General features: G+C 34.9%; 1 protein-coding gene across 1 annotated transcript in view; it reads left to right on the plus strand.

The window, feature by feature from the left end:
* LRP1 (LDL receptor protein 1) overlaps nucleotides 1–20,134 on the plus strand; it is a 1,646,373-nt gene that overhangs the window by 273,776 nt on the left and 1,352,463 nt on the right. The window contains exons 17-18 of the mRNA XM_090402369.1: nucleotides 2,149–2,301; nucleotides 8,148–8,276. Coding sequence (XP_090258495.1) covers nucleotides 2,149–2,301; nucleotides 8,148–8,276 — 282 coding nt within the window. The remainder of the gene's footprint in view (nucleotides 1–2,148; nucleotides 2,302–8,147; nucleotides 8,277–20,134) is intronic.

Genomic DNA, 20,134 nt, shown 5'->3' on the forward strand with positions numbered 1-20,134 from the left:
CTTCCCCAAAGCAGGCAAACTGGTCTGCAGTATCACTACATGGATGGGATAATGGCACTGGAGCATCGCTGGAATAAAGGTATTAGTCTTAAGGGAAATTATGTTGAAAAATAAAAATAATTTTGAAATTTTAAATTCATTTTTTCATCGTTAGGCCGAGAACTTTTCAGACCACCCTCATATATAATTCCTAATGTGTCTAGAAGTAGAGTGAGATAATTTCATTATGCAAGAATGGAGCTAGGGCTGATGCAATAAGTTATAGACCAATTCTGTAGTTAATGTTGTGGAAATGTTTTATGAATTACATCCAAAGGTGAGGTAAATAGCATTATGATAATGTATAGAGGACAGAATAATTTGTAAAGGGTAGCTCATGCTTTAGCAATTTATTATGTTTTTTTAATAGTGGTAACAGAGCTGGATTAAGGGAAATGGTTATACCATGATGCTTATAGGTTTTTCTTACCCTTGGCTTTTTCTTCTGGGGAGGGTTACATAATGGATACTATATGTACCATTATATGGGCTTTTTCAGTTGAAGGTGAGTTAGTCGATCTCATACGGTGATGGCAGGGTTTTTTCTCCCAGAAACCCAAGTTTTTCTTCCCACGTACAGACAAATCGGCCTTCAGAACACACGCAATTTACAGACAAAAAATACTGTTGTTGTTAGTGGTGATGGGTGATAGATGGCATTGATCGTAAGTGTCGTAGTTGGAGAATTAAGTAGTAGTGGAGATGATGAGATCTATTTAGCGAAGTAGAGTAGAGTGCTCCTACGATGAGTCCTTGGACTCCTTGGAGGTGTCACGTAGTAGTAGTAGTAATAATGTACCATTATTGTCATGAAATGTGAGTGATCTGAAGAATCACATATACAGGGCTGTTGCAATGATTGAATGCTAGATGGTATCTGATTTGGTAAGAAATGCAGTATCATTCTGATATGTGCACAGCCACACATGTTGTGCATTTTAAACTTTCATAAATGAGTTCCTCTGAATAGCATTTCATTTATTTTGCTTAATACTTTTTTTTTATCATCACTTGCATTATTTTTGCTCACCAGTATGAATGGGAATTTGCTGCAAGTACTCATTGAAATCATAGATTTAAGAGCTTGTAGTTGATAGAGAATTAAAGTTTAGGGCCACATAGCTAAAATGCTTTAGCATTGTATATTGTATTGATAACTGCAATCTTGAAGAGAGCACTAACTTATAAGAAAAGGAAGTTATTTTCCCACATTACAAGGCTTTGATAAGACCACATCTGGATTACTGTGTGCATATTTGGTAGAAACATACAATGATAGAAATTATAAAAAAAAATACAACGATAAAAAACATAAAATGATAGAAACATACAAGTTATTAAGGGGCTCTAATAGCCTAGATACAAGTTGGATTTTGCAGCTTAAGGTGTGTGTGTGTGTGTGTGTGTGGAGTATTCAAACTCAAGATCATCCTTCGAAGCTGAGTAAGTGTGTGAGTGGTCAGACCAACTTATGTTGGTCTGATCACTCACACACTTACTTATGAGGGTGATCATCTGTATAGTCAGGAATCATGGAGATCCAGGTGGTTCTTTTCATGGCTTGTGTCAATGAGTGTGTCTTTGGTTAAAGTATTCAGAGAGAGAAATGGTAGGTATTTAGACATTCTGACCTGCAAATTCCCATTGATGAATCCTTGGATCCCAAGAGGAACCATGATAAGATATGAACCAAAATAACTTCTCTAGAACACAAGTCAGGATTACTTATCCTGAAGTAAAATGTTGAGCTATAACTACATGTGGAATTGTTAATTGTTTGGTGACTTTAATCAACAACTGCTAGAACAGTCTCTTAAAATGAATGTGGATTATGTATATTTTATACTAAAAATATTTTTTAACAAAACAGTATTTGTATTGTTAATAATTTGTTTGTGAGACTTGCCAAGTGATATTGATGAAAAATTATTGATATGCTTTATGTCTAAAAAATGGAGATATCATAGAATTTTAAAATTATAAAACTTTTTATTTCTTTTAAAATTTGCAATTAAACTGAAATTATTCATGGTCGTATGCTGTATGAAAATGGATTCAGAATATATTTTGCAATTTTCTGTACAAGAATTAGCACATGGTCTTTTACAGTTGCTGCTAATTACTCTAAACCATCTCGTTGTCGGGAAGGTGAATTTGAATGTGTGAAAAATTTAAGGTGCATTGATGAACGCTATTTGTGTGATGGTGATAATGATTGTGGTGATGGATCTGATGAAGATTCTTCCAACGAAGGAGTTTGTGGTAAGATAATGACTGTTTTACTAAAAGTTTAATGTATTACATTATTTTTTAAAAATCATTAGTTTCCAGAAATTTTTGTTGGCATTTCTGCAATTTTATGAAATTATGGATGTGTCTCTTTTCTCTCCTCTTTGCCCTTATACATATCTGGAAGGAAGTGTGTGTGTGCTTCTCATTTATGGAACAGTAAGGTGGTTGATATTGAAGTCATTAGCCCTCTATATAATTTACAAAATAAATTATACTCGACAAGAAATTATATTCTAGATTAATCCTTTACCTGAATGTAAGCAAGCAAAGTTTGTTCTTGAAGTGTCTTCACAACTAATGTACTAATGACTTCACATCAATTGCCTTATTGTCCTCCTAATGTCAAGCATACTTCCTTCCAGTTGTCTGTATTGCTATGCAATGTATATTGCTACATCTATATTTGTTTACATTTTGGTAAAGGTTTGTAAGATTATAATTTCTTGACAACCACTTTCTTTATAACCACATTTAAAAAATTTCTACAACTATTTCTTATCCAGATATGTCAATAATTAGGTGATATACCTTTTGACTTCTTCTATATGACAAATATATGATTTCTGAATTAATTCAACCCTGGTATCTTCTTGGGTCTGGTTTTTACTGATGAGTTTAATTCTTTTCTCTCATCAGAACACATACCAAGTGAATTTGCAGCAAGCCATTCCATCCTCATTCTAAAACCTAATGGAGATCATATCTTAATAACCAGCAGTTAGAGACCTATTTCTGACTATATCGAATACGAACTACAAGATATATTTCTGCATTATCAATAACAGGTTCAAAGTAGGAATGAGATACATAATTAGAAGCACATAGGTTTATGAAGCTCCAGGCTGAGATGTGGAACTTAATCTGTTTCTGCTACCTGATCTACTCTGATGGCATTATCAGTATGGATTCTGTCAAGGAAGATGTACAAATCACCGCATTATCAATAGACCTTACTCAAACATTTGATAATGTCTGTCATCCCTTTCTATTCCACATCCTCTAGCAAATTAGTGTAGGTAAAAAGCTGCTATCCAGTTATTAACGGGGCCTATGCCAATTCAACTGCGTCCCTTCTAGTTAATGGGTTCCTATCAGACCCAGTTAAAATTTATAAAGGAGTCAAGCAAGGTTGCCCTCTTAGTCCATTACTCTTTGCATTAGTTCTTGAACCTTTCGTGTAGGAAGTTGACAGTACCCCTGCTGTGCAAGAAATAACAGTTCCTTCAACTATGAAGGAAAATAAGTATTAGCATATGCTAATGATGAAGTAGGCACTTTGAGGGATAATAATTCCATATTCATCTTTTTTTGGTATTTTGGAAAAATTCAGCAAGATCAGTGAATTAACTGCTAATACAAACAAGACAAAATTAAAAGTTTTTGGAAAATGGGATCTTCGAGGCATTCCTTTTGGACTAACACCGCTAAGAGAGAACTTCTCACTATACCCAATATACAGTTCAAGTATAATTTGCTATTGTAAAACTCACAAGCCCCAGGAATAGATACAATTGAAATTAATTTAAAATGCTGGAACAGGATATTTTAAGCAGTAATGTCAAATTATTGCCAAAATCTGGATTAATGAAGTAATCCTAGAAAAGTGGAATCTGAGTGTCATGTCCCCTTTCCATAAGAACGGTGATTTAATGATCTGCTTCAGCTATAGGGGACTCGACTAATTTATTATGTACTACCTATAATATAATTTTTCTCCACCCTTCTATTCAAGAGAATATGTAGAGAATGTCATTGGCAGTTATCAGTATGGATTCTGTCAAGGAGGATGTACAAATCACTGGGTTTTAATTATGAATTTCAATATCTATTTTCAAAATGCATTAAATTTGAAATTGAAGTACAGACACCATCTTTTCATAGACTTTAGAGCTGTGTATAAATAAATAAATAAATTCCATGTGATGATACAGCATTCCCCCTTTATACGGAAGTTCACGGTACCATCTAGTCCCCCCAAATTTTATCTGCGCTCCGGAACCGGCATTGGCTGATGAGTCAGTATTCCTGACAGTATTCCGTGTGTGTCCTCGGACTGATTTGCCTGCTTGCAGGATAAAAAACACCAGATAAACTGGCGGAAAAAAACCCTGCTGTCCACGCCCAAGACTGGCTAACTTAGCTATGGGTGAAGAAGATCCTTGAGCTCCTCATGTCGTTGACAGGAATCGAACCTAGGACACTCTCCTTCCCCAGGCATATGGTTGTGAAGCGCAAAGCCACTAGGCTAACTGTGTGGACAGAGCTGTGTATCATACACAGACATATCTTAGACAGACCAAATTTATTTATTGCAATGAAGAAACTACAGATCCAATGGAAATTTATTGCCTTCATCAGAGATACAATGAAAAACACTCACTGTCAATCATAGATTAGATTAAACTCATTGTCAGATTAAAATTCAGAATGTATTGTTTGATTCAGTACACAAAAAAATGAGGATAACTGGATCCCTTAGCATGCTTATTGTCGATAATCATCATTATGAATTTTCTGTTATGTACCCTCAAGCTCAGGCTATCATGACAGCACAACATGATTATGTTACATTATTATTAATCTCCTATCAACAGTTTTCCTCCAAATGAGTCTATTACTTGTCAGCACTCCAATATTATTATATCTAACATTTCATTCCTCCAAGACTGAATCTATCGACTAAGATCTTAGTCTTCCTCTGGATCTCTTTCCTGCCATCTTGGAAAGAGGAAAGGTTAGTTAACACTAACCTTTCCTCTTTGCAAGATTTCCATAGATTAGCTACCACCTTAGATTAGCTATGCTCACCCATTCCTGAATGCTAACAATATCAAATTCCTTTCTAATGTCCTCATTTTTAATATGATTCTACCATTGATGCCAACTGTTCACTCTCCTAATTTTTCTTAAAAACTCACACATCTATGGTCTGTTGTGTTTGATCAGGTGCTTTATTTCTAACTCAACTCTTAAATCCATAACTTAAAGCTGGTTTAAAAACTGTATTGTATACTGCTAGTGTAATTCTGTTGTCTATTTCCAAATTTATTTAAAAATTGTGCCTAAATAACCTGAAATATTTTACTTGTTCTGTAGGTTCTCCATCAGGAATGCAACTGAAGTTTTCTATGTCCTGCCTGTTTTCATAGTTTTAGTCTTTTCATTGCTGATTTTCATGCCAAATTTGTTACAGTTGTTATGCAATTTAGTTAGAGAATCCTGGAATTATCTGTGTGTATTTAGGAGTGCAACATCATCATCTGTGTAAAGCAATCTTAATTACGTGTCTCTAGACCCGGAGACACGTGACTAAGACAATATCAGGCTTTGGAAAATTGGCTATGGAAAGAGAAAGAGAGAGAGATTGATTGAATGAATGTGGATTGCAGAGTTTGGTGAATAGGAGGAAATGAGGTGATATGATAGAAAATTTATATTAGTGTTTGTAATCCCCCCTCAGAAAAAAGAGTTGAGGCCGTGAAGAGAAGTAGAGGCCATCCATGGAAGCTATGTAAGAGTGTGGTGAAGAGAGATGTGAGAAGTAGATTTTTTACATGGAGAATTGTGTATGAGAGGAATGCATTACTGGAATATGTTATTAATGTAGAGAGTTAAGGATTTTAAGATTCAGTATGATGATCACATTACACCCTCCATGAAGTCAGTACGATGAGTGCTCACTTCATGGAGGGTGAGATGATAATCATAATAAATTATTTACATAAGTTGAACTGGTGCAATATTTTATTTTGGTTAAATGAAAGATTAATATGAATGTTTCTTTGGTTTAACAGTTCTTCAGATAAATTTTCAGTATTGAGACCACATGTTTAGAAAGGAACAGGTTTATTAAAATAAACAGTATAACCCAACAAGTTTCATAAGTTGTTCGACTTACTTTTGGTACTCCCTAATGATGTAAGTCTGACAACTTATGAAACTTGTTGATGCATATTGTTTGTGGCTGTAATGTTAAAAATTGAGTACCGCACTGTGATAAAGTTGTTCAGCAAAGAAAGGCTTTCTCCAAGTGCTATCAAGCAGCAGTTGGATGGAGTTTTATGGGGAAGCTTCTCCTTCATATTCCACTGTGAAGGAAAGGGCTAAACAGTTTTGTCTAGGAAGAGAGCATCAAAGGTGATCCTCGTGATCTTTGGTCTGTGGAAGTCATGACTGAGGAAAATATCTCTCTCTTGTTGATGAGGAACTGCTCAATGACAGATGGCTGAAGCTCAAAAAATCTCATGAAGGTTGGGACTTTCTATAACAACTATCTTTCGCATCATTCACAAGAAGCTTCACATGACGGAGGTTAGTGCAAGGTGGATGCTTTAACTTCTCTCTTCAATTCAGAAGGAGCATCGTGTGACCTGTTCCCGCAAGTTTTTGAGCTTTGTCAAGGGAATCAGAGAGAGAGAAGTGCTGGAATCCATTGTCACCAGGTTTGTCCTTATCATGATCCTCTTTCCAAAAGGGAAGCCATTGAGTGGTGCAAACCAGACGAAGCATCACTGAGAAAATCCAAGGTCACTCAGTCCACAGGAAGATCATGGCAATAATCTTTTGGGATTGCTGAGAAATTCTCTTGGTTGACTTCAAGGAAAGGAATACCACTGTGAATGCAGAATATTATGCTTCACTTCCTTAAACAAGAAAAGATGAAGAATGCTGAGTCATGGTATTTGCCTATTTCACAACAGTGCTCCAGTCCATATGGCTATTGTTGTGAAGGCTGCAGTGAAGGATTCTGGCTTCTAGGAGATTGAACTCCCCACCCTACAGCCCAGATTGATCACCCAGTGACTTCTACCTCTTCTCGAAACTGAAGAAAGACCTTTGAGGAAGAAAATTTGCAGATGACAATGAGGTGAAAGATGCAGTTTTAGGCCATTTTGCAAACAAAAGTGCAGACTATATTTTCAAGGGCATAGAAATGTTAATTCAAAGATATGAAAGTGTGTTGAAGTAAAGAGAGATTATGTTGAAAAGTGACACAGTTGTTTTCTTTCTTTCTGTCACCTCTAAAAGTTAGTCAGGCTGGAAACTTATGGAACCACCCTTGTATGTTTAGAAACGTGATCTCAATATCAGAAATTATCTGAAAAAATGAAAGCTTTATTATACTTCACATCACATCGATGAAAATCTTTGTCTTTATATTCCATTAAATTTTTTTTTTGAATTGAAATTGAATCCCCCCCCCCATAATATTTATATTTATAATCTACTAGGAGACTTTGTTAATATTTAACAAAGTCTAAAAAAATAAAAATGCTATATTACTCTGTGTGTGTGTGTGTGTGTGTGTGTGTGTGTGTGTGTGTGTGTGTGTGTGTGTGTAGTTAGGTGGGTAGGTAGGTAGGTTTATCCATTATTTTAAAATCCATAAAGTAAAGCTTTCCAAATTAGGAATCTTTATACCTGAAATATATGGATGTAAATAAAAATTACTTCAAATTTTAGATATTATTTCTGGAAAATTTTCATGTTACTCCTCTAAATAAAAATTAATTTTTATGGCTATTTTGCATATTTTTCTTTAGGAGCACCCTTTTTATGATGTCATTGGCTTTTTACTGAATTTTTAGCGTTACTGATGTTTTAAAGAATATGAGGAAGGAATAATTTTGGACATACCTTTGTAGGATGTTTCTTATTGTCTTCTTATTGAGCAGCATCTGGTGCATAGCGATAAACATTTATATTACTGCTGAAGTATGACTGAAAGGAAGGGGGGGTGGGGATGTGGAGATAGAGGCATGGGAGAATTGTGGGTAAGACAGAGTTAAACTTTAAATTTTGTTATTTATTTTCAGTTAAGGTGACTTGTCGCTCTGATCAGTTTCAATGTGATACCAATCGATGCATTTCCAGACACTGGGTTTGTGATGGTGAAAGAGACTGTGTCGATGGAACTGATGAGGAACCCCTTATGAAATGTAGAAGTAAGTTCTAAAATAATTATCATGTATTTCTGATGACATTGACAAACATACTTCTTGCACTATTGACAGATAGATACCTTGCAGTTTTGGAAGTTTTTTTATTTTGCATTGGTCAGAGAACATAACTATTGGATGGTAAGATAGGCATTTCACTTTTATATTTGATAAGAAATTGTATTCTGGTTTTCATACATATTTTATATTATAGTAAAGAAACAAAAGTTTGATACAAAATATCAGCTTTATGTACAGATTTATTTGCTTACACTGGAGTAAAATATATTGATAAAAAAAAAAATTCTTGTCATGTATAATATATACTAACCAACTCTGTGGAAAACTTGGAAAAACACTGCCTGTTTTTCCCTCTTACAAATTGCATGAATTTTAAATCAAGTAAGTTTTGCTACCACTGTGTGTGTGTGTGTGCACACAACATGTATTTGTCTAGAGCATAGGTTCCCAAAGTGGGTGGTACCCCTCCCCAGTGGACGCTGAAGCCTTCTAGGGGGCTATAGTGGGATCAGAAGCATTTGGGGGCATTCAGGTGGTCTAGGGGTCGGTGGCTCTTTATAGAAGAAATCAATAATATATATTTAAAAATTAATTATTTTCGTGATTTTGCGATTAGATAATCATTTAAAATTTAAATATTGCATTTTAATTCATCTTATGCCCGTCTTACACGATCAATTTTTTTTTATCAATTTTCTATTTCAATTATTTAATCATTTGAAAATTTACCATGTCAGATAGAAATAGATGTCAATTTTCTATGTCAGTGAGAAAATAGAGCATGTATATATGTGCGTATAATAGGTTATGTTTACAGTAGCAAATATATTCATTATCTTTCATTTCAAAATATATATATAAAATATATAAAACCACTTTTCTAATTGATTTGTACAAAAATGAACCCAATTTTATATAATTTAATATTACGAGTAAAAATAATAATGTCAAGAAAGAAATAAAATCTTAAATTTTAGTTAGCCTAGTCAGTACTAACTTATATTGCTAACTAGAGTGAAAAAAACAAAGCAAATATTATTTGAAACTTATTATACTGTTTTCTGTAGTTATGTTTTGTAGGTTTGTTGTTTATATCTTGTGTAATTATTTTATTTATTATTATTTATAATTATTCGGACAATGTCGTGGTTGGACGAACAAAATGCGCTTGCGTGCAAAATAAAAAAATTGAATGTATCATACAAGATATTTTAACTTCTATTTTTTATATACTTAAAAAATTTATTCATTTTTTGCTATTGTAAAAATTGATCGTGCCATACAGGCTTTAGTCTATCCATGCAGCAGATGAGTCTTAACTAGTATGTCGGTCATCTATTACATAGGTAATTCACTCAATTCAGCATGTTTTGACAAGAATATGGGTGCTTGCAGTGACTTGTTGAAAGCACAAGTACAATGGTATCACAAACAAGTAAATGCATGCAAGTCGATTCGGGCTAGATTTCAAATCTATAAATACCAGTGGTTTAGGAATAAGTTTCATTATTTTTTGTGTGCTTTGCCAACAATCATCAGTCGAAAGTGTGATAGATAAGTGGAGTCATACACACTTTATTTTTGCAAATTTTATTACTTCATTATGTCTGAATATAAGAAGAAATGTCGACAGTACAGTGTTGAGTATTTGAAATATGGTTTTATTCAGTCTCCTACAAACCATTTATTACCCATGTGCTTGATTTGCCAAAAAGTGTTTTCAAATGAAGCAACGAAGCCTTCTAGGCTACAAAAGCATTTGACTAAAATGCATGCTGACAAAAAGGATAAAGATTTGTCCTATTTTCAAGTACTAGAATAAAAATATTTTAAACATCTAACTATATCAAAACTTTTTACGTCGTCCACTAAACAAGATAATGATGGATTACAAGCTTCTTATAATATTTCATTATTAATCACAAAAGTGGGAAACCACACTTTCCGGCAGTAAAAGAAGTAATAAACACTGTGCTTCATAAGCCAGCATCAGATATCATCAGGAAAATTCCTTTGAGCAATAATTCAGTGCAAAAAAGAATCGATGAAATGGCTGAAGACGTTGAAAAAATCATTGTGCGATTATTTGAAGACATCCCAATTTTCCATTCAACTCGATGAATCAACTCTCGCAAATAATGAACCACTACTCTTATCATACGTACGAGTCATAAAAGAAGAAAATGTTTGTCAAGAATTATTGTTTGCTAAAAACTTGGAAGTGGATACAAAGGGAGAATCTATGTTTAATATCATGAATAAGTTTTTTCAAGAAAAAGACATTCCTATTCATAATATTTTGTCTGCTGCTACTGATGGTGCTCCAGCAATGACAGGGTGCCACAAGGGTTTCATAGCGCATTTGAAACAAGCAGTACCAAATGTACTCGCTATACATTGTGTTCTTCAACGTCAACATTTGTTTGCAAAAAATTTAAGTGAACGCCTGCACACGTCACTCCATTGAACACCTGCACACGTCACTACTCTAATAACTTACGTTATTAGAGTAGTCAACAAGATTAGAAGCAATTCATTGAGTGACAGATTGTTTAGCCAACTTTGTAGTGAAAACGATGAAGATTTCAGTCGTTTGCTGCTTCACACAGAAGTTCGCTGGCTTTCAAAAGGTATTTGTCTGAATCGATTTTATAATTTGTTTGATTCAGTACTAGAGTTCCTAGCAAACAGAGATGACGGATTGCGGGTCAACCTGATTACATCCAAAAATGACATTGCTCATTTGACAGACCTCTATAAAATATTTAATGAAGTCAATCTACAACTACAAGGTGATGAATTGAATTTAATTAAAACAAAAAACGTTATTGCCGCTTTTGTAGGGAAACTTCTTCTGTTCAAGCGGAATATTGGAGTACAGTTCCACATTGGTGTACAGTTCCATATTGGAGTACAGTTCCACATTGGTGGAACTGTACTCCAAGAGATTGATGAGGCCAGGGACTTGGGAGTGTTGGTGGACAGGGAGATGAAGTTTAGGGGGCACATTGCGAAAGTAGCTAAATCAGCTCATCAACTCACTTGGTTGTTGAAAAATACCTTGACGAGCAGAGAAAAACAAGTTATTGTACCTCTGTACCGAGCCCTGATAAGACCTCATCTCGACTACTGTGCCCAGATTTGGTCACCTCGGTTCCTTCTTGATGGGGAGGAGGTTGAGAGGATCCAGAGGCGAGTGACTAAGATGATAGCAGGTCTATGGAATGAACCATATGAGAACAGGTTGAAGATTTGTGGGTTGCAGAAACTAGTTGATAGGCGGAAAAGGGGAGATATGATTGAGACATTCAAATTGCTAAAAGGATTCTATAGGATTAATTCAGATGATATTTTTGAGATCAGGACTGGTGGTGGGAGAACTAGGGGACACCCATGGAAGCTGGGCAAGAGCGTGGTTAGCAGGGGTGTTAGAGCTGGGTTCTTTACTTTTAGAGTGGTAAATGAGTGGAATAAGCTGCCAGAGTCTGTTGTGGGTGCTATGACAGTGAGCGAGTTCAAGGCAAGGTATGATAGATACTGTGAGAATGTTGAACAGCTGTGTGAACATGATGTTTAGGGCCTCCCTCGATGAGTCTAAGGACTCCTGGAGTAGCCCGTGGTAATAATAATAATAATAATAATAATAATATGGGCCGATGGGAATATAGCCACTTTTCAAATTTATCAGCAGTGTTTCTCAAAAAGGAAGATTTACTTACATACTGCCAACACTTGGAGGTTCTCAATGCTGATTTCAATGAGCGATTCAAGGATATTCTAAACATAAATATACCAAATTGGGTTCTAGATCCTTTCTCACATGTAAGTACAGCAGGATCATCAAATTTAGAAGTGGAACTCATAGAACTCACAACAAATGAAGAACTAAAAATAAAATTCAAAACCGGATACCAAGAGTTCTGGCTTCAAAAATCAATACTGACACTGTACCCTGGATTATGGGAAATAGTGCAGAAATTTTTAATTGCATTTACATCTTCTTATTTGGCTGAGCGTGGGTTTAGTGCTGTAGTGAATTTATTACAGCACTAAATAATATCGGGTTCAACTTTAACGAAAGTTGAACCCGATATTAACAAACTTTTAAAAATGCACCAGGCTCATCCTTCACATTAATTTATTTTTTCTTTGTATTTTTACTTTGTAAGTTCGAAATAAACTATCTAATACATTTGATGGTGTTTTAATTATTACAATAAGATTCTTACTAATGTAATGCAATCTCTTAATATGTATTCCGAATTTTCATATTTAAACCATTGTATGAAACTTCACATTAATTTGTTATTTTTACTTTATAAGTTAGAAATAAACAATTTTGTAATATATTTAATGGTGTTTTAATTATTACAATAAGATTTTTACTAATGCAATGCAATCTCTTAATTGTATTCCACATTTTCATATTTAAACCATTGTATAAAACTGTGCATAATGTTATTCGAGCATACATTTTACAATCTTTATATATGGGTTATATTTCACCAAAATCAGTATAGTAACTAATAACTGTATGTAATCAATAACTGTATTTAAGATGAAGCACATATTGGCCACTTCTTTTTAAAAATTTAACGGCATAAGCAGTAATGTATCATTAGTTGCTATCTACGTCATAAATATCAAACAGCTTGAACGAACGCAGAAAACTGTTATAATTGGGGGGGGGGGGGGGCGTTACAAAATTTATGTCTTGCAAAGTGGGCGGTGGCCTGAAAAAGTTTGGGAACCTATGGTCTAGAGTAATAACAAATATATATATAATATTTTATGGAACACATAAACTGTTTTATTTATTGCTAAAAAGCAGATCTAGTTTTTCTCTACTCTTGAAGTCTTCATTCTGTGCACAAAAAATAGAAGAAAAGATACAGAGATGCACAGCAAACCTTAAAAATATATTATTATTTGTATGAGTGCTCCATGGCATCAAAAGACTCATCGCAGGATGCCCACTCCATCTATTAACTCATTCATGTTGGAGCAATCGTGGCTTGCTTGCCTTGAACCCAACCATCTGTCAATGCCAGCAAATTTACTGCCAGTTTTGTTCCTGTGTATTGTCTGACTTTTCGTAATGGTTTCTTTGAGGAGAGGGGAATAGGTGAAAAGGAATGTTCTTTTTGGAATATATTAAAAAACAATAATTAAAGAAAATGATATATTTAATTATTAGTTACTATACTTGATTGACTAAAAGATGTAAAGTATAGCAGATATAAGGAAGAGAAAGAAAAGGCTTGAATACTTTTAGTACTGTAAAATGGAGTATGAATAATTTACATTTGTAATATTATATTTGCATTTCTGTTATAAGTATTAGTGGGTGGAGTGAAGAATACATGATCCTATAAACTGTAGACTTTCATATGATGGGGATTAAAAAAAAAAGAACTTATGAATAGATGGAAAGAAATTTGTTTTCGAAATATAAATCACTAACAGTTGTTATACTGCAGATGCAAGAAAAAGAAGTAGTTGTTTTATTGTATCACTGAATAAGGTACAGAGATATTTGCAATATGCGTAATATATAATAAATAGTGCAGTTAGAGACATCTGGAATAAAAACAGCACTACCTAATGAAACATGTCTCCTCCTTCTCCCACAGAAATTATGCTGCGTAGATTCAAGCAAAACCATTTGTTGTACTTCACAGCATCTAACAAAAAATAATTGTCCTAACATTTGTCCAAATTTTCAATTACACAAAATAAGTGTTTGATTGCATTTGAAATTTCCGATGTCATTAAGACAGATCACAAATGCCAACTTCAAATAAAATTCTACCAAAAGAGCTGCAACAGACATGTATAAATTTTGTGTCAGTGAGGCTGCCCATCGGTCCAATGTGGGAGCGGTACACAAGAAAGCAGTGATAAAATTCGACTGAAAGTGTTGCAGCTGACACAGTGTGAAAACTGCATCAAATTGTCCCAACCACACGATAGGGAAGCGTTGTGTAAACTAGTACCATCAGTATGATACAAAATATGTAATCTTTTCATCTCAAAGTCTTTGATCACACTGCCAATTTATTTAAATCATCCTGTGAGATGTCTACATGACCTTTATCAACTATTGCCCTCCCTAGTTTTGCATCATTGGGAAACAGCTGAATATCCCCCCCCTTCAGATCTGTTGCTATATTGTTAATGTACAGATTAAAGAGTAGTGCTCCTAGTACAGAGCCCTGGGATGCTCCACTAGTCACCATCATTCACCTTGATTCTACTTCACTATACACCACCCTCTGTTTCTGTGTCTATCCATGTCTCCAGCCTCATATCCATTCCCATTTGCTCCAACTTACGTAGTAGTTTTCCATGTGGTATTCTGTCAAATGCCTTTGCAAAGTCCACCAGTATTGTGGTGTAGCCATTTCCTTTACCTAATTCTTCTGTCATCCCTTATTATAAAATGTAAATAAATTACCGAGACTGGACCTACGCCTTACAAAGCCATGCTGTTCCCCTATAAAGGGTCATATTCCTATCCTATCCACCCATTCCTGAATTTTAACCAAATTTTCCAATCCTTTAATCATCACAATAGTAGATACTAATTGGTCTGTAATTTGCTACTTCTGTCTTGGAGCTACCTTTATCTAATGGAACTGTCTTATCCTCTTTTCACTCCCTTGGAACTTTGCCAGAACTGAGACTTAGATTAAACAACTTTGTCAGAGGGCACTGCCAGTTCACTTGCACATTTTCGTAGTACATGAGAAGACATACCGTCCAGGCCCACTGCTGTATTCACATTGATATTTTTTAATGTACTGAGTACCTTCAGTTCATCTATCTCAGTGGTTACATCAGTCTCTGTCACCTCAGTAACTGTGAAGTCACCACCTGGATGATATACCTGTGCAAAGTGATCACTTAGTAACTGAACTATTTCTTCTGCTTCTGTCACTTTCCTGCCATCATCATTGAGTAAAATGATGCTACATAGCAAAAAACTCTTTTTGATTTTCTTTAGCATACTTAGCTAATTTTCTCTCAAAATCTAATTTATCCTTCCTTACCATACTAGGCATCCTTCTTTCTTGTGCTTTACATTGCTCATGGACATGTTGATCATTTTGTTATTTATATTCCTTCCACAATGCTTTCTTTTATGCAGCTCTTGCTTTATATGTCTCGTTATTGACTTAATCCTACTTGGTTTATCCTCTTGACCTTGGATATACACTTTGATACTGCCTTGCTCAAACAATCCTTGGCTTCTTCCTGTGCACTAATGACATTCATTCCACGTAGTTTTTTTATGACACATTACTGCTCCAAGTTGCCTCCTAAGTTTGTCATAATTGCCAACTTTTTAGTTCCATATAAACCTTGTCTTGCCTGAAATTTCCATGTGCTGAGCAACTAACCTGGACAACTTCATGATCACTTTCTCTGATTGGAGGTAGAGTTGCTATTGTAGTTATAAATAGTATCTTCTTATGTTATTACCAGATCCAACACTCTCAAACCCCTGGTCCATTCCATCACATGCTGTTTCAGGTAATTATTCCTTTGTAACTGTATAAATTCCATTTCTATTTCCATTTTGCCATGTGTCTTTTCCTCCTTCCATATCACCCTAGTTGAAGTCTCCTGTGATGATTGCTTGGCCTGCACTCATTGTGCTATTCTGTTGATGTATGTCATTCCACTTCTTCTTCTTGACCTCCAGGTCTATAGCAGCAAGCAACGATATATTTTGTTCTAATGGCCTGTCAGTCACTTCATTTTTTCATTCTTGACATAACTCCCATTTCTTATACTCACTTATATAACAATTCTAACAAATATTTTCTCCATTCTCACTCTCATACCACAAACCATTCATTCTCAGCAACAAATACATTAAACACACGCTACGTCGCACTAAATTCCACACATTGATATCAGTCAACATTGATGTCTTGGTTGCCATTTTTCTTGATTGCATTAGTGCCATAACATAGAACATTTTTGAAAAGAATATTGCATAATAATAGTCAAGACTGAACAACACACTTGACAACACAGTCAAAAATAAACAAAATACCATCAATTATATTTAACAATATCGCAAATATCTACTAAAAATAATGACTTATCTGAGCAACGTGTTCGGCAGCTGCTACTAAGGATGATGCTAGTGCCTCCCATATAGTATCTGGGATTACATTAAAAATGAACTGCTGTTGTTTCAAGCTATTTTGGACCTACTGGGTGTCACTCACTATGTATTTGATGCTGTCATGTTTGCCATAGATGAATGAATTATTGCTCAGATGCACAGTGGAACCTTGGTTGTCGAATTTAATTCATTCCCAAAGGCTGTTCGGAAACAGAATGGTTCAAAAACTGAAACCATTTTCCCATAAGAATTAATGTAAAATGGATTAATCTGTTCCTGAACCCCAGATGATTGTTTATTTAAACCTTTACAACAGTACTTCATGCATAAGATCATATACAAACATAATGAAAATACAGAAAATCTTACATAAAAAGAGTACACACAATAAATAGATAAAATATAGACGAAAATTAATCGCCTCTTTATTTTTGAGTATTGTACAGATCGTTGATTTCGCCATACTGAACTGCATAGCAAAATCCGAGACACGAACGCCATTTTCATGTTTGGATATGATTTCTTTTTTCATTTCTATCGTGGTTCTAACAACTTTTCTTTTCGCTTTGTTGCTATCAGTATTCTTCTGCAGCCACATGGTGGCTTAATTAATAATAATTTATGAAAAAAAAAAAAAAAAACCAACAATAAACAAACAAACAAACAAAGAAAATCAAGAAAACTCACTGCAAATTCGAGCAGGCATCTGCACTGAATGAAGGCTGCCTCGTAACTGACTCTTTCCCGCCTTACAGCTCAGCACATGGAGCATGTGGTTGCCGTTGCCTGTTCGGGAACCAAAATTCTGTTTGGAAGCCGGGGCGTTTTTTGTTTCAAAAATATGTTCGGGCGAGAACAGAGGCATTCAACAACCGAGGTTCCACTGTACACTCGGATGGTCAGGGTTAAGCATTATGTTCATGAATTCTAGTATCTTTCAGTCTGATTATGGTATTAGTATAAGATCTCTTGTGTGTTACATTTTAATAGCTGTCTAATAAATTGATTATTGTTTGGATCTGCAGAATTTTGTATATGACTAGAGCTGAGACCATCATCATCAAATTCCTGATATATATTTCCTCAAGGGGTGTACAGGACTACATGAAAATTTACATCATTACTGACTTCCTATCTACAATTTTCCTCCAAAATAAATCTGTTAAATGTCAAGACTCCAGTATTATCAGGTCTTATATTTCTCTCTTCTAAGGCACTTTTTACTGTATCATTCCACCTATATCTTGGTCTTCCTCTGGGTCTTTTTCCTTCTAACCTGGCAGAGAACACTTGTTTTGCTAATCTTTCCTCTCCCATTCTGCTTAAGTGACCACACCACCTGAGATTAGCTCTGCTAAAGCATTCCTGGATGCTGACAATGTCGAGTTCTTTCCTAATATCTTCGTTTTTAATATGATATTGCCATTGATGCCACCTGATCATGCCCCTAATCTTTCTCAGGACTCATATCTTCAGTCTCTAGTCTTTGGTCAAGTGTTTTATTTCTAATCCAGCTCTCAGATCCATAAATTGAAATTGGTTTAAACACTGTCTTGTATACAGCTAATTTAGTGTTTTGGCTAATTTTTCTTTTATTCCATATGAATTTATTCAGTTGACTTCCTACCATACCAGCTTTGTTGATTCTGTTGTCTATTTCCATATTTAATTTACCATCTTCACTAAAAATCATGCCTATGTAGCTGAAATGTTTTACTTATTCTATAAGTTCTCCATTCACAATGCAGTTGATATTTTCAATTTCTGCCTATTTTCATTGTCTTTGTCTTGTTATTGCTGACCTTCATAACATATGTATTACAACAGTTATTCAATTTAGTCAGGGAATCTTGCAGACTTGTAGCGGATTTATTTAGAAGTATAACATCATCTGCATAAAGCAAAGAGCTGACATTAACATCATCAATTTTCATATCATGTTTAATACCACTTTCCTTCATAATGTGATCCATATAGATAATGAATAACAGAGGGGATAATGTACATGCTTGTCTCACACCAGATTTAACATTAAACCATCTTCCTGTACTTCCTTCAATTCTAACTTCTGACTTACAACTCAAATAAAGACTAAGTATTGCTTGATATAATGCCTCATTAACACCATATAACTATAGAGTTTGGAATAGCTTCTTTCTTGGCACCTTGTTATATGCCTTTTCCAGATCTTCAAAACTTAAATAAAGAACTTTGTTATATTCCCATAATTTCTCCACTATTTGTCGTAAAGTGAAGATCTGATCCTGACAGCCTCTATTTGGCCCAAATCCAGCTTGTTCTTCACCGAGCTTCTCTTCCACAATCCTTCTCAAGTGTTTCTCAAGTATACTTCATATATCTTACCAGGAACACTCAGTAGGGAAATACCTCTGTAATTCTGACATTCAGTTTTATTTCCCTTTTATATATGGGTACTATGAGAGCTCTACTCCAATCATCTGGAATTCGTCCCTCTGTCCAGTCTTTCTGAAACTATGCATTGGAGCCAGTGCATGACTTTTATATCTCCTACTTCAGCATTTCTGGTCGAATATCATCTATTCCTGGTGCCTTTCCACATTTCAAGCCTTTGATGGCTTTTTCTACTTCAAGTATGGATATGTATTCCTGACTGCATGCCTGGTCAGTGTTTTTTACCACTGTGCTGTCATCACTGCTTGTTTCATTTAGCAATTTTTCGAAGTAATTACTCCATACTTCAAGGATATCTTTTTCTCCTATTTTCATGTCATCTTTATCATCTCTAATTACTTTTACAGCACTCTTTCCTCTATTTCTGAACTTCTTCAACAACCTCCAGAATATCTTGCCACCTTCTTGATATTTATTTTCTATGTTCTTGCTGAAGTCCTCCCATGACTTTTGTTTAGCCAGTTTTTACACAGTGTTTAGCTTTCTTACATTTGTCTCTGTATTCTCTAAGAGCACAAGCAGACTTATTTGCCAGGAACATTTGATATGCTTTCTTCTTTTCCTTCACTGTCTCTTTAACTTCCTATGTCCACCATGGAGTTCTGATTTTTCTATCCTTGCGCACAACCTCACCACATGCCTCTCTGGCTGAATCAATCAGTGTTTTCTTCATTGTCTTGTCACTGAATCTCCAAGGTTTGGTTGCTGTTCTCAAACACTTTCCTTTTTGCTTCAATAATCTTTCTGTATTTTAGTCTACAGTTCACATCTGAGAGCTGCTCAACTTTTATTCACTTTAAAACTTTTTTATATGTTATTCTTTTCAATATGAAATTCAATTTTATCCTGGTCAAGACTAAATGTTGATCACTTCCAATTTCAAATCCTCTGTACACTCTGGTGTCCTGCACCAGTGGGAAAACATCACTGTCAACAATAACATAGCCAATGAGACTTTTCTTATTCCTTGCCTCTTCTCTCCATGTGAATTTGTGCACATTTTTATGTTGGAACATTGTGTTAGTAATAACCAGTCCATGTCATGAGCAGAAATCCAGCAGGTATTTGCCATTATTATTACCTGAGACCATGAATCTTGAATGTGCAATGTCTCTTGCATGCTCCTCTGTATGTGGGTTTTTTGTGTAGATTTTTCTGTTTATCCTTATTTTTCTGGATGAAGCAAGGATTGTATTTTGGTAAGAGATGATGAAACGTGTTTCAGATTTTGAGTTGAGAATATTTGGTAACTGGGTTATAATGTTATGAA

The sequence above is a fragment of the Typopeltis vanoorti genome, chromosome 2, assembly GCF_054136105.1.
Source record: "Typopeltis vanoorti isolate ZY-2024b chromosome 2, IOZ_Tvanoo_1.0, whole genome shotgun sequence".
NCBI lineage: Eukaryota > Metazoa > Arthropoda > Arachnida > Uropygi > Thelyphonidae > Typopeltis > Typopeltis vanoorti.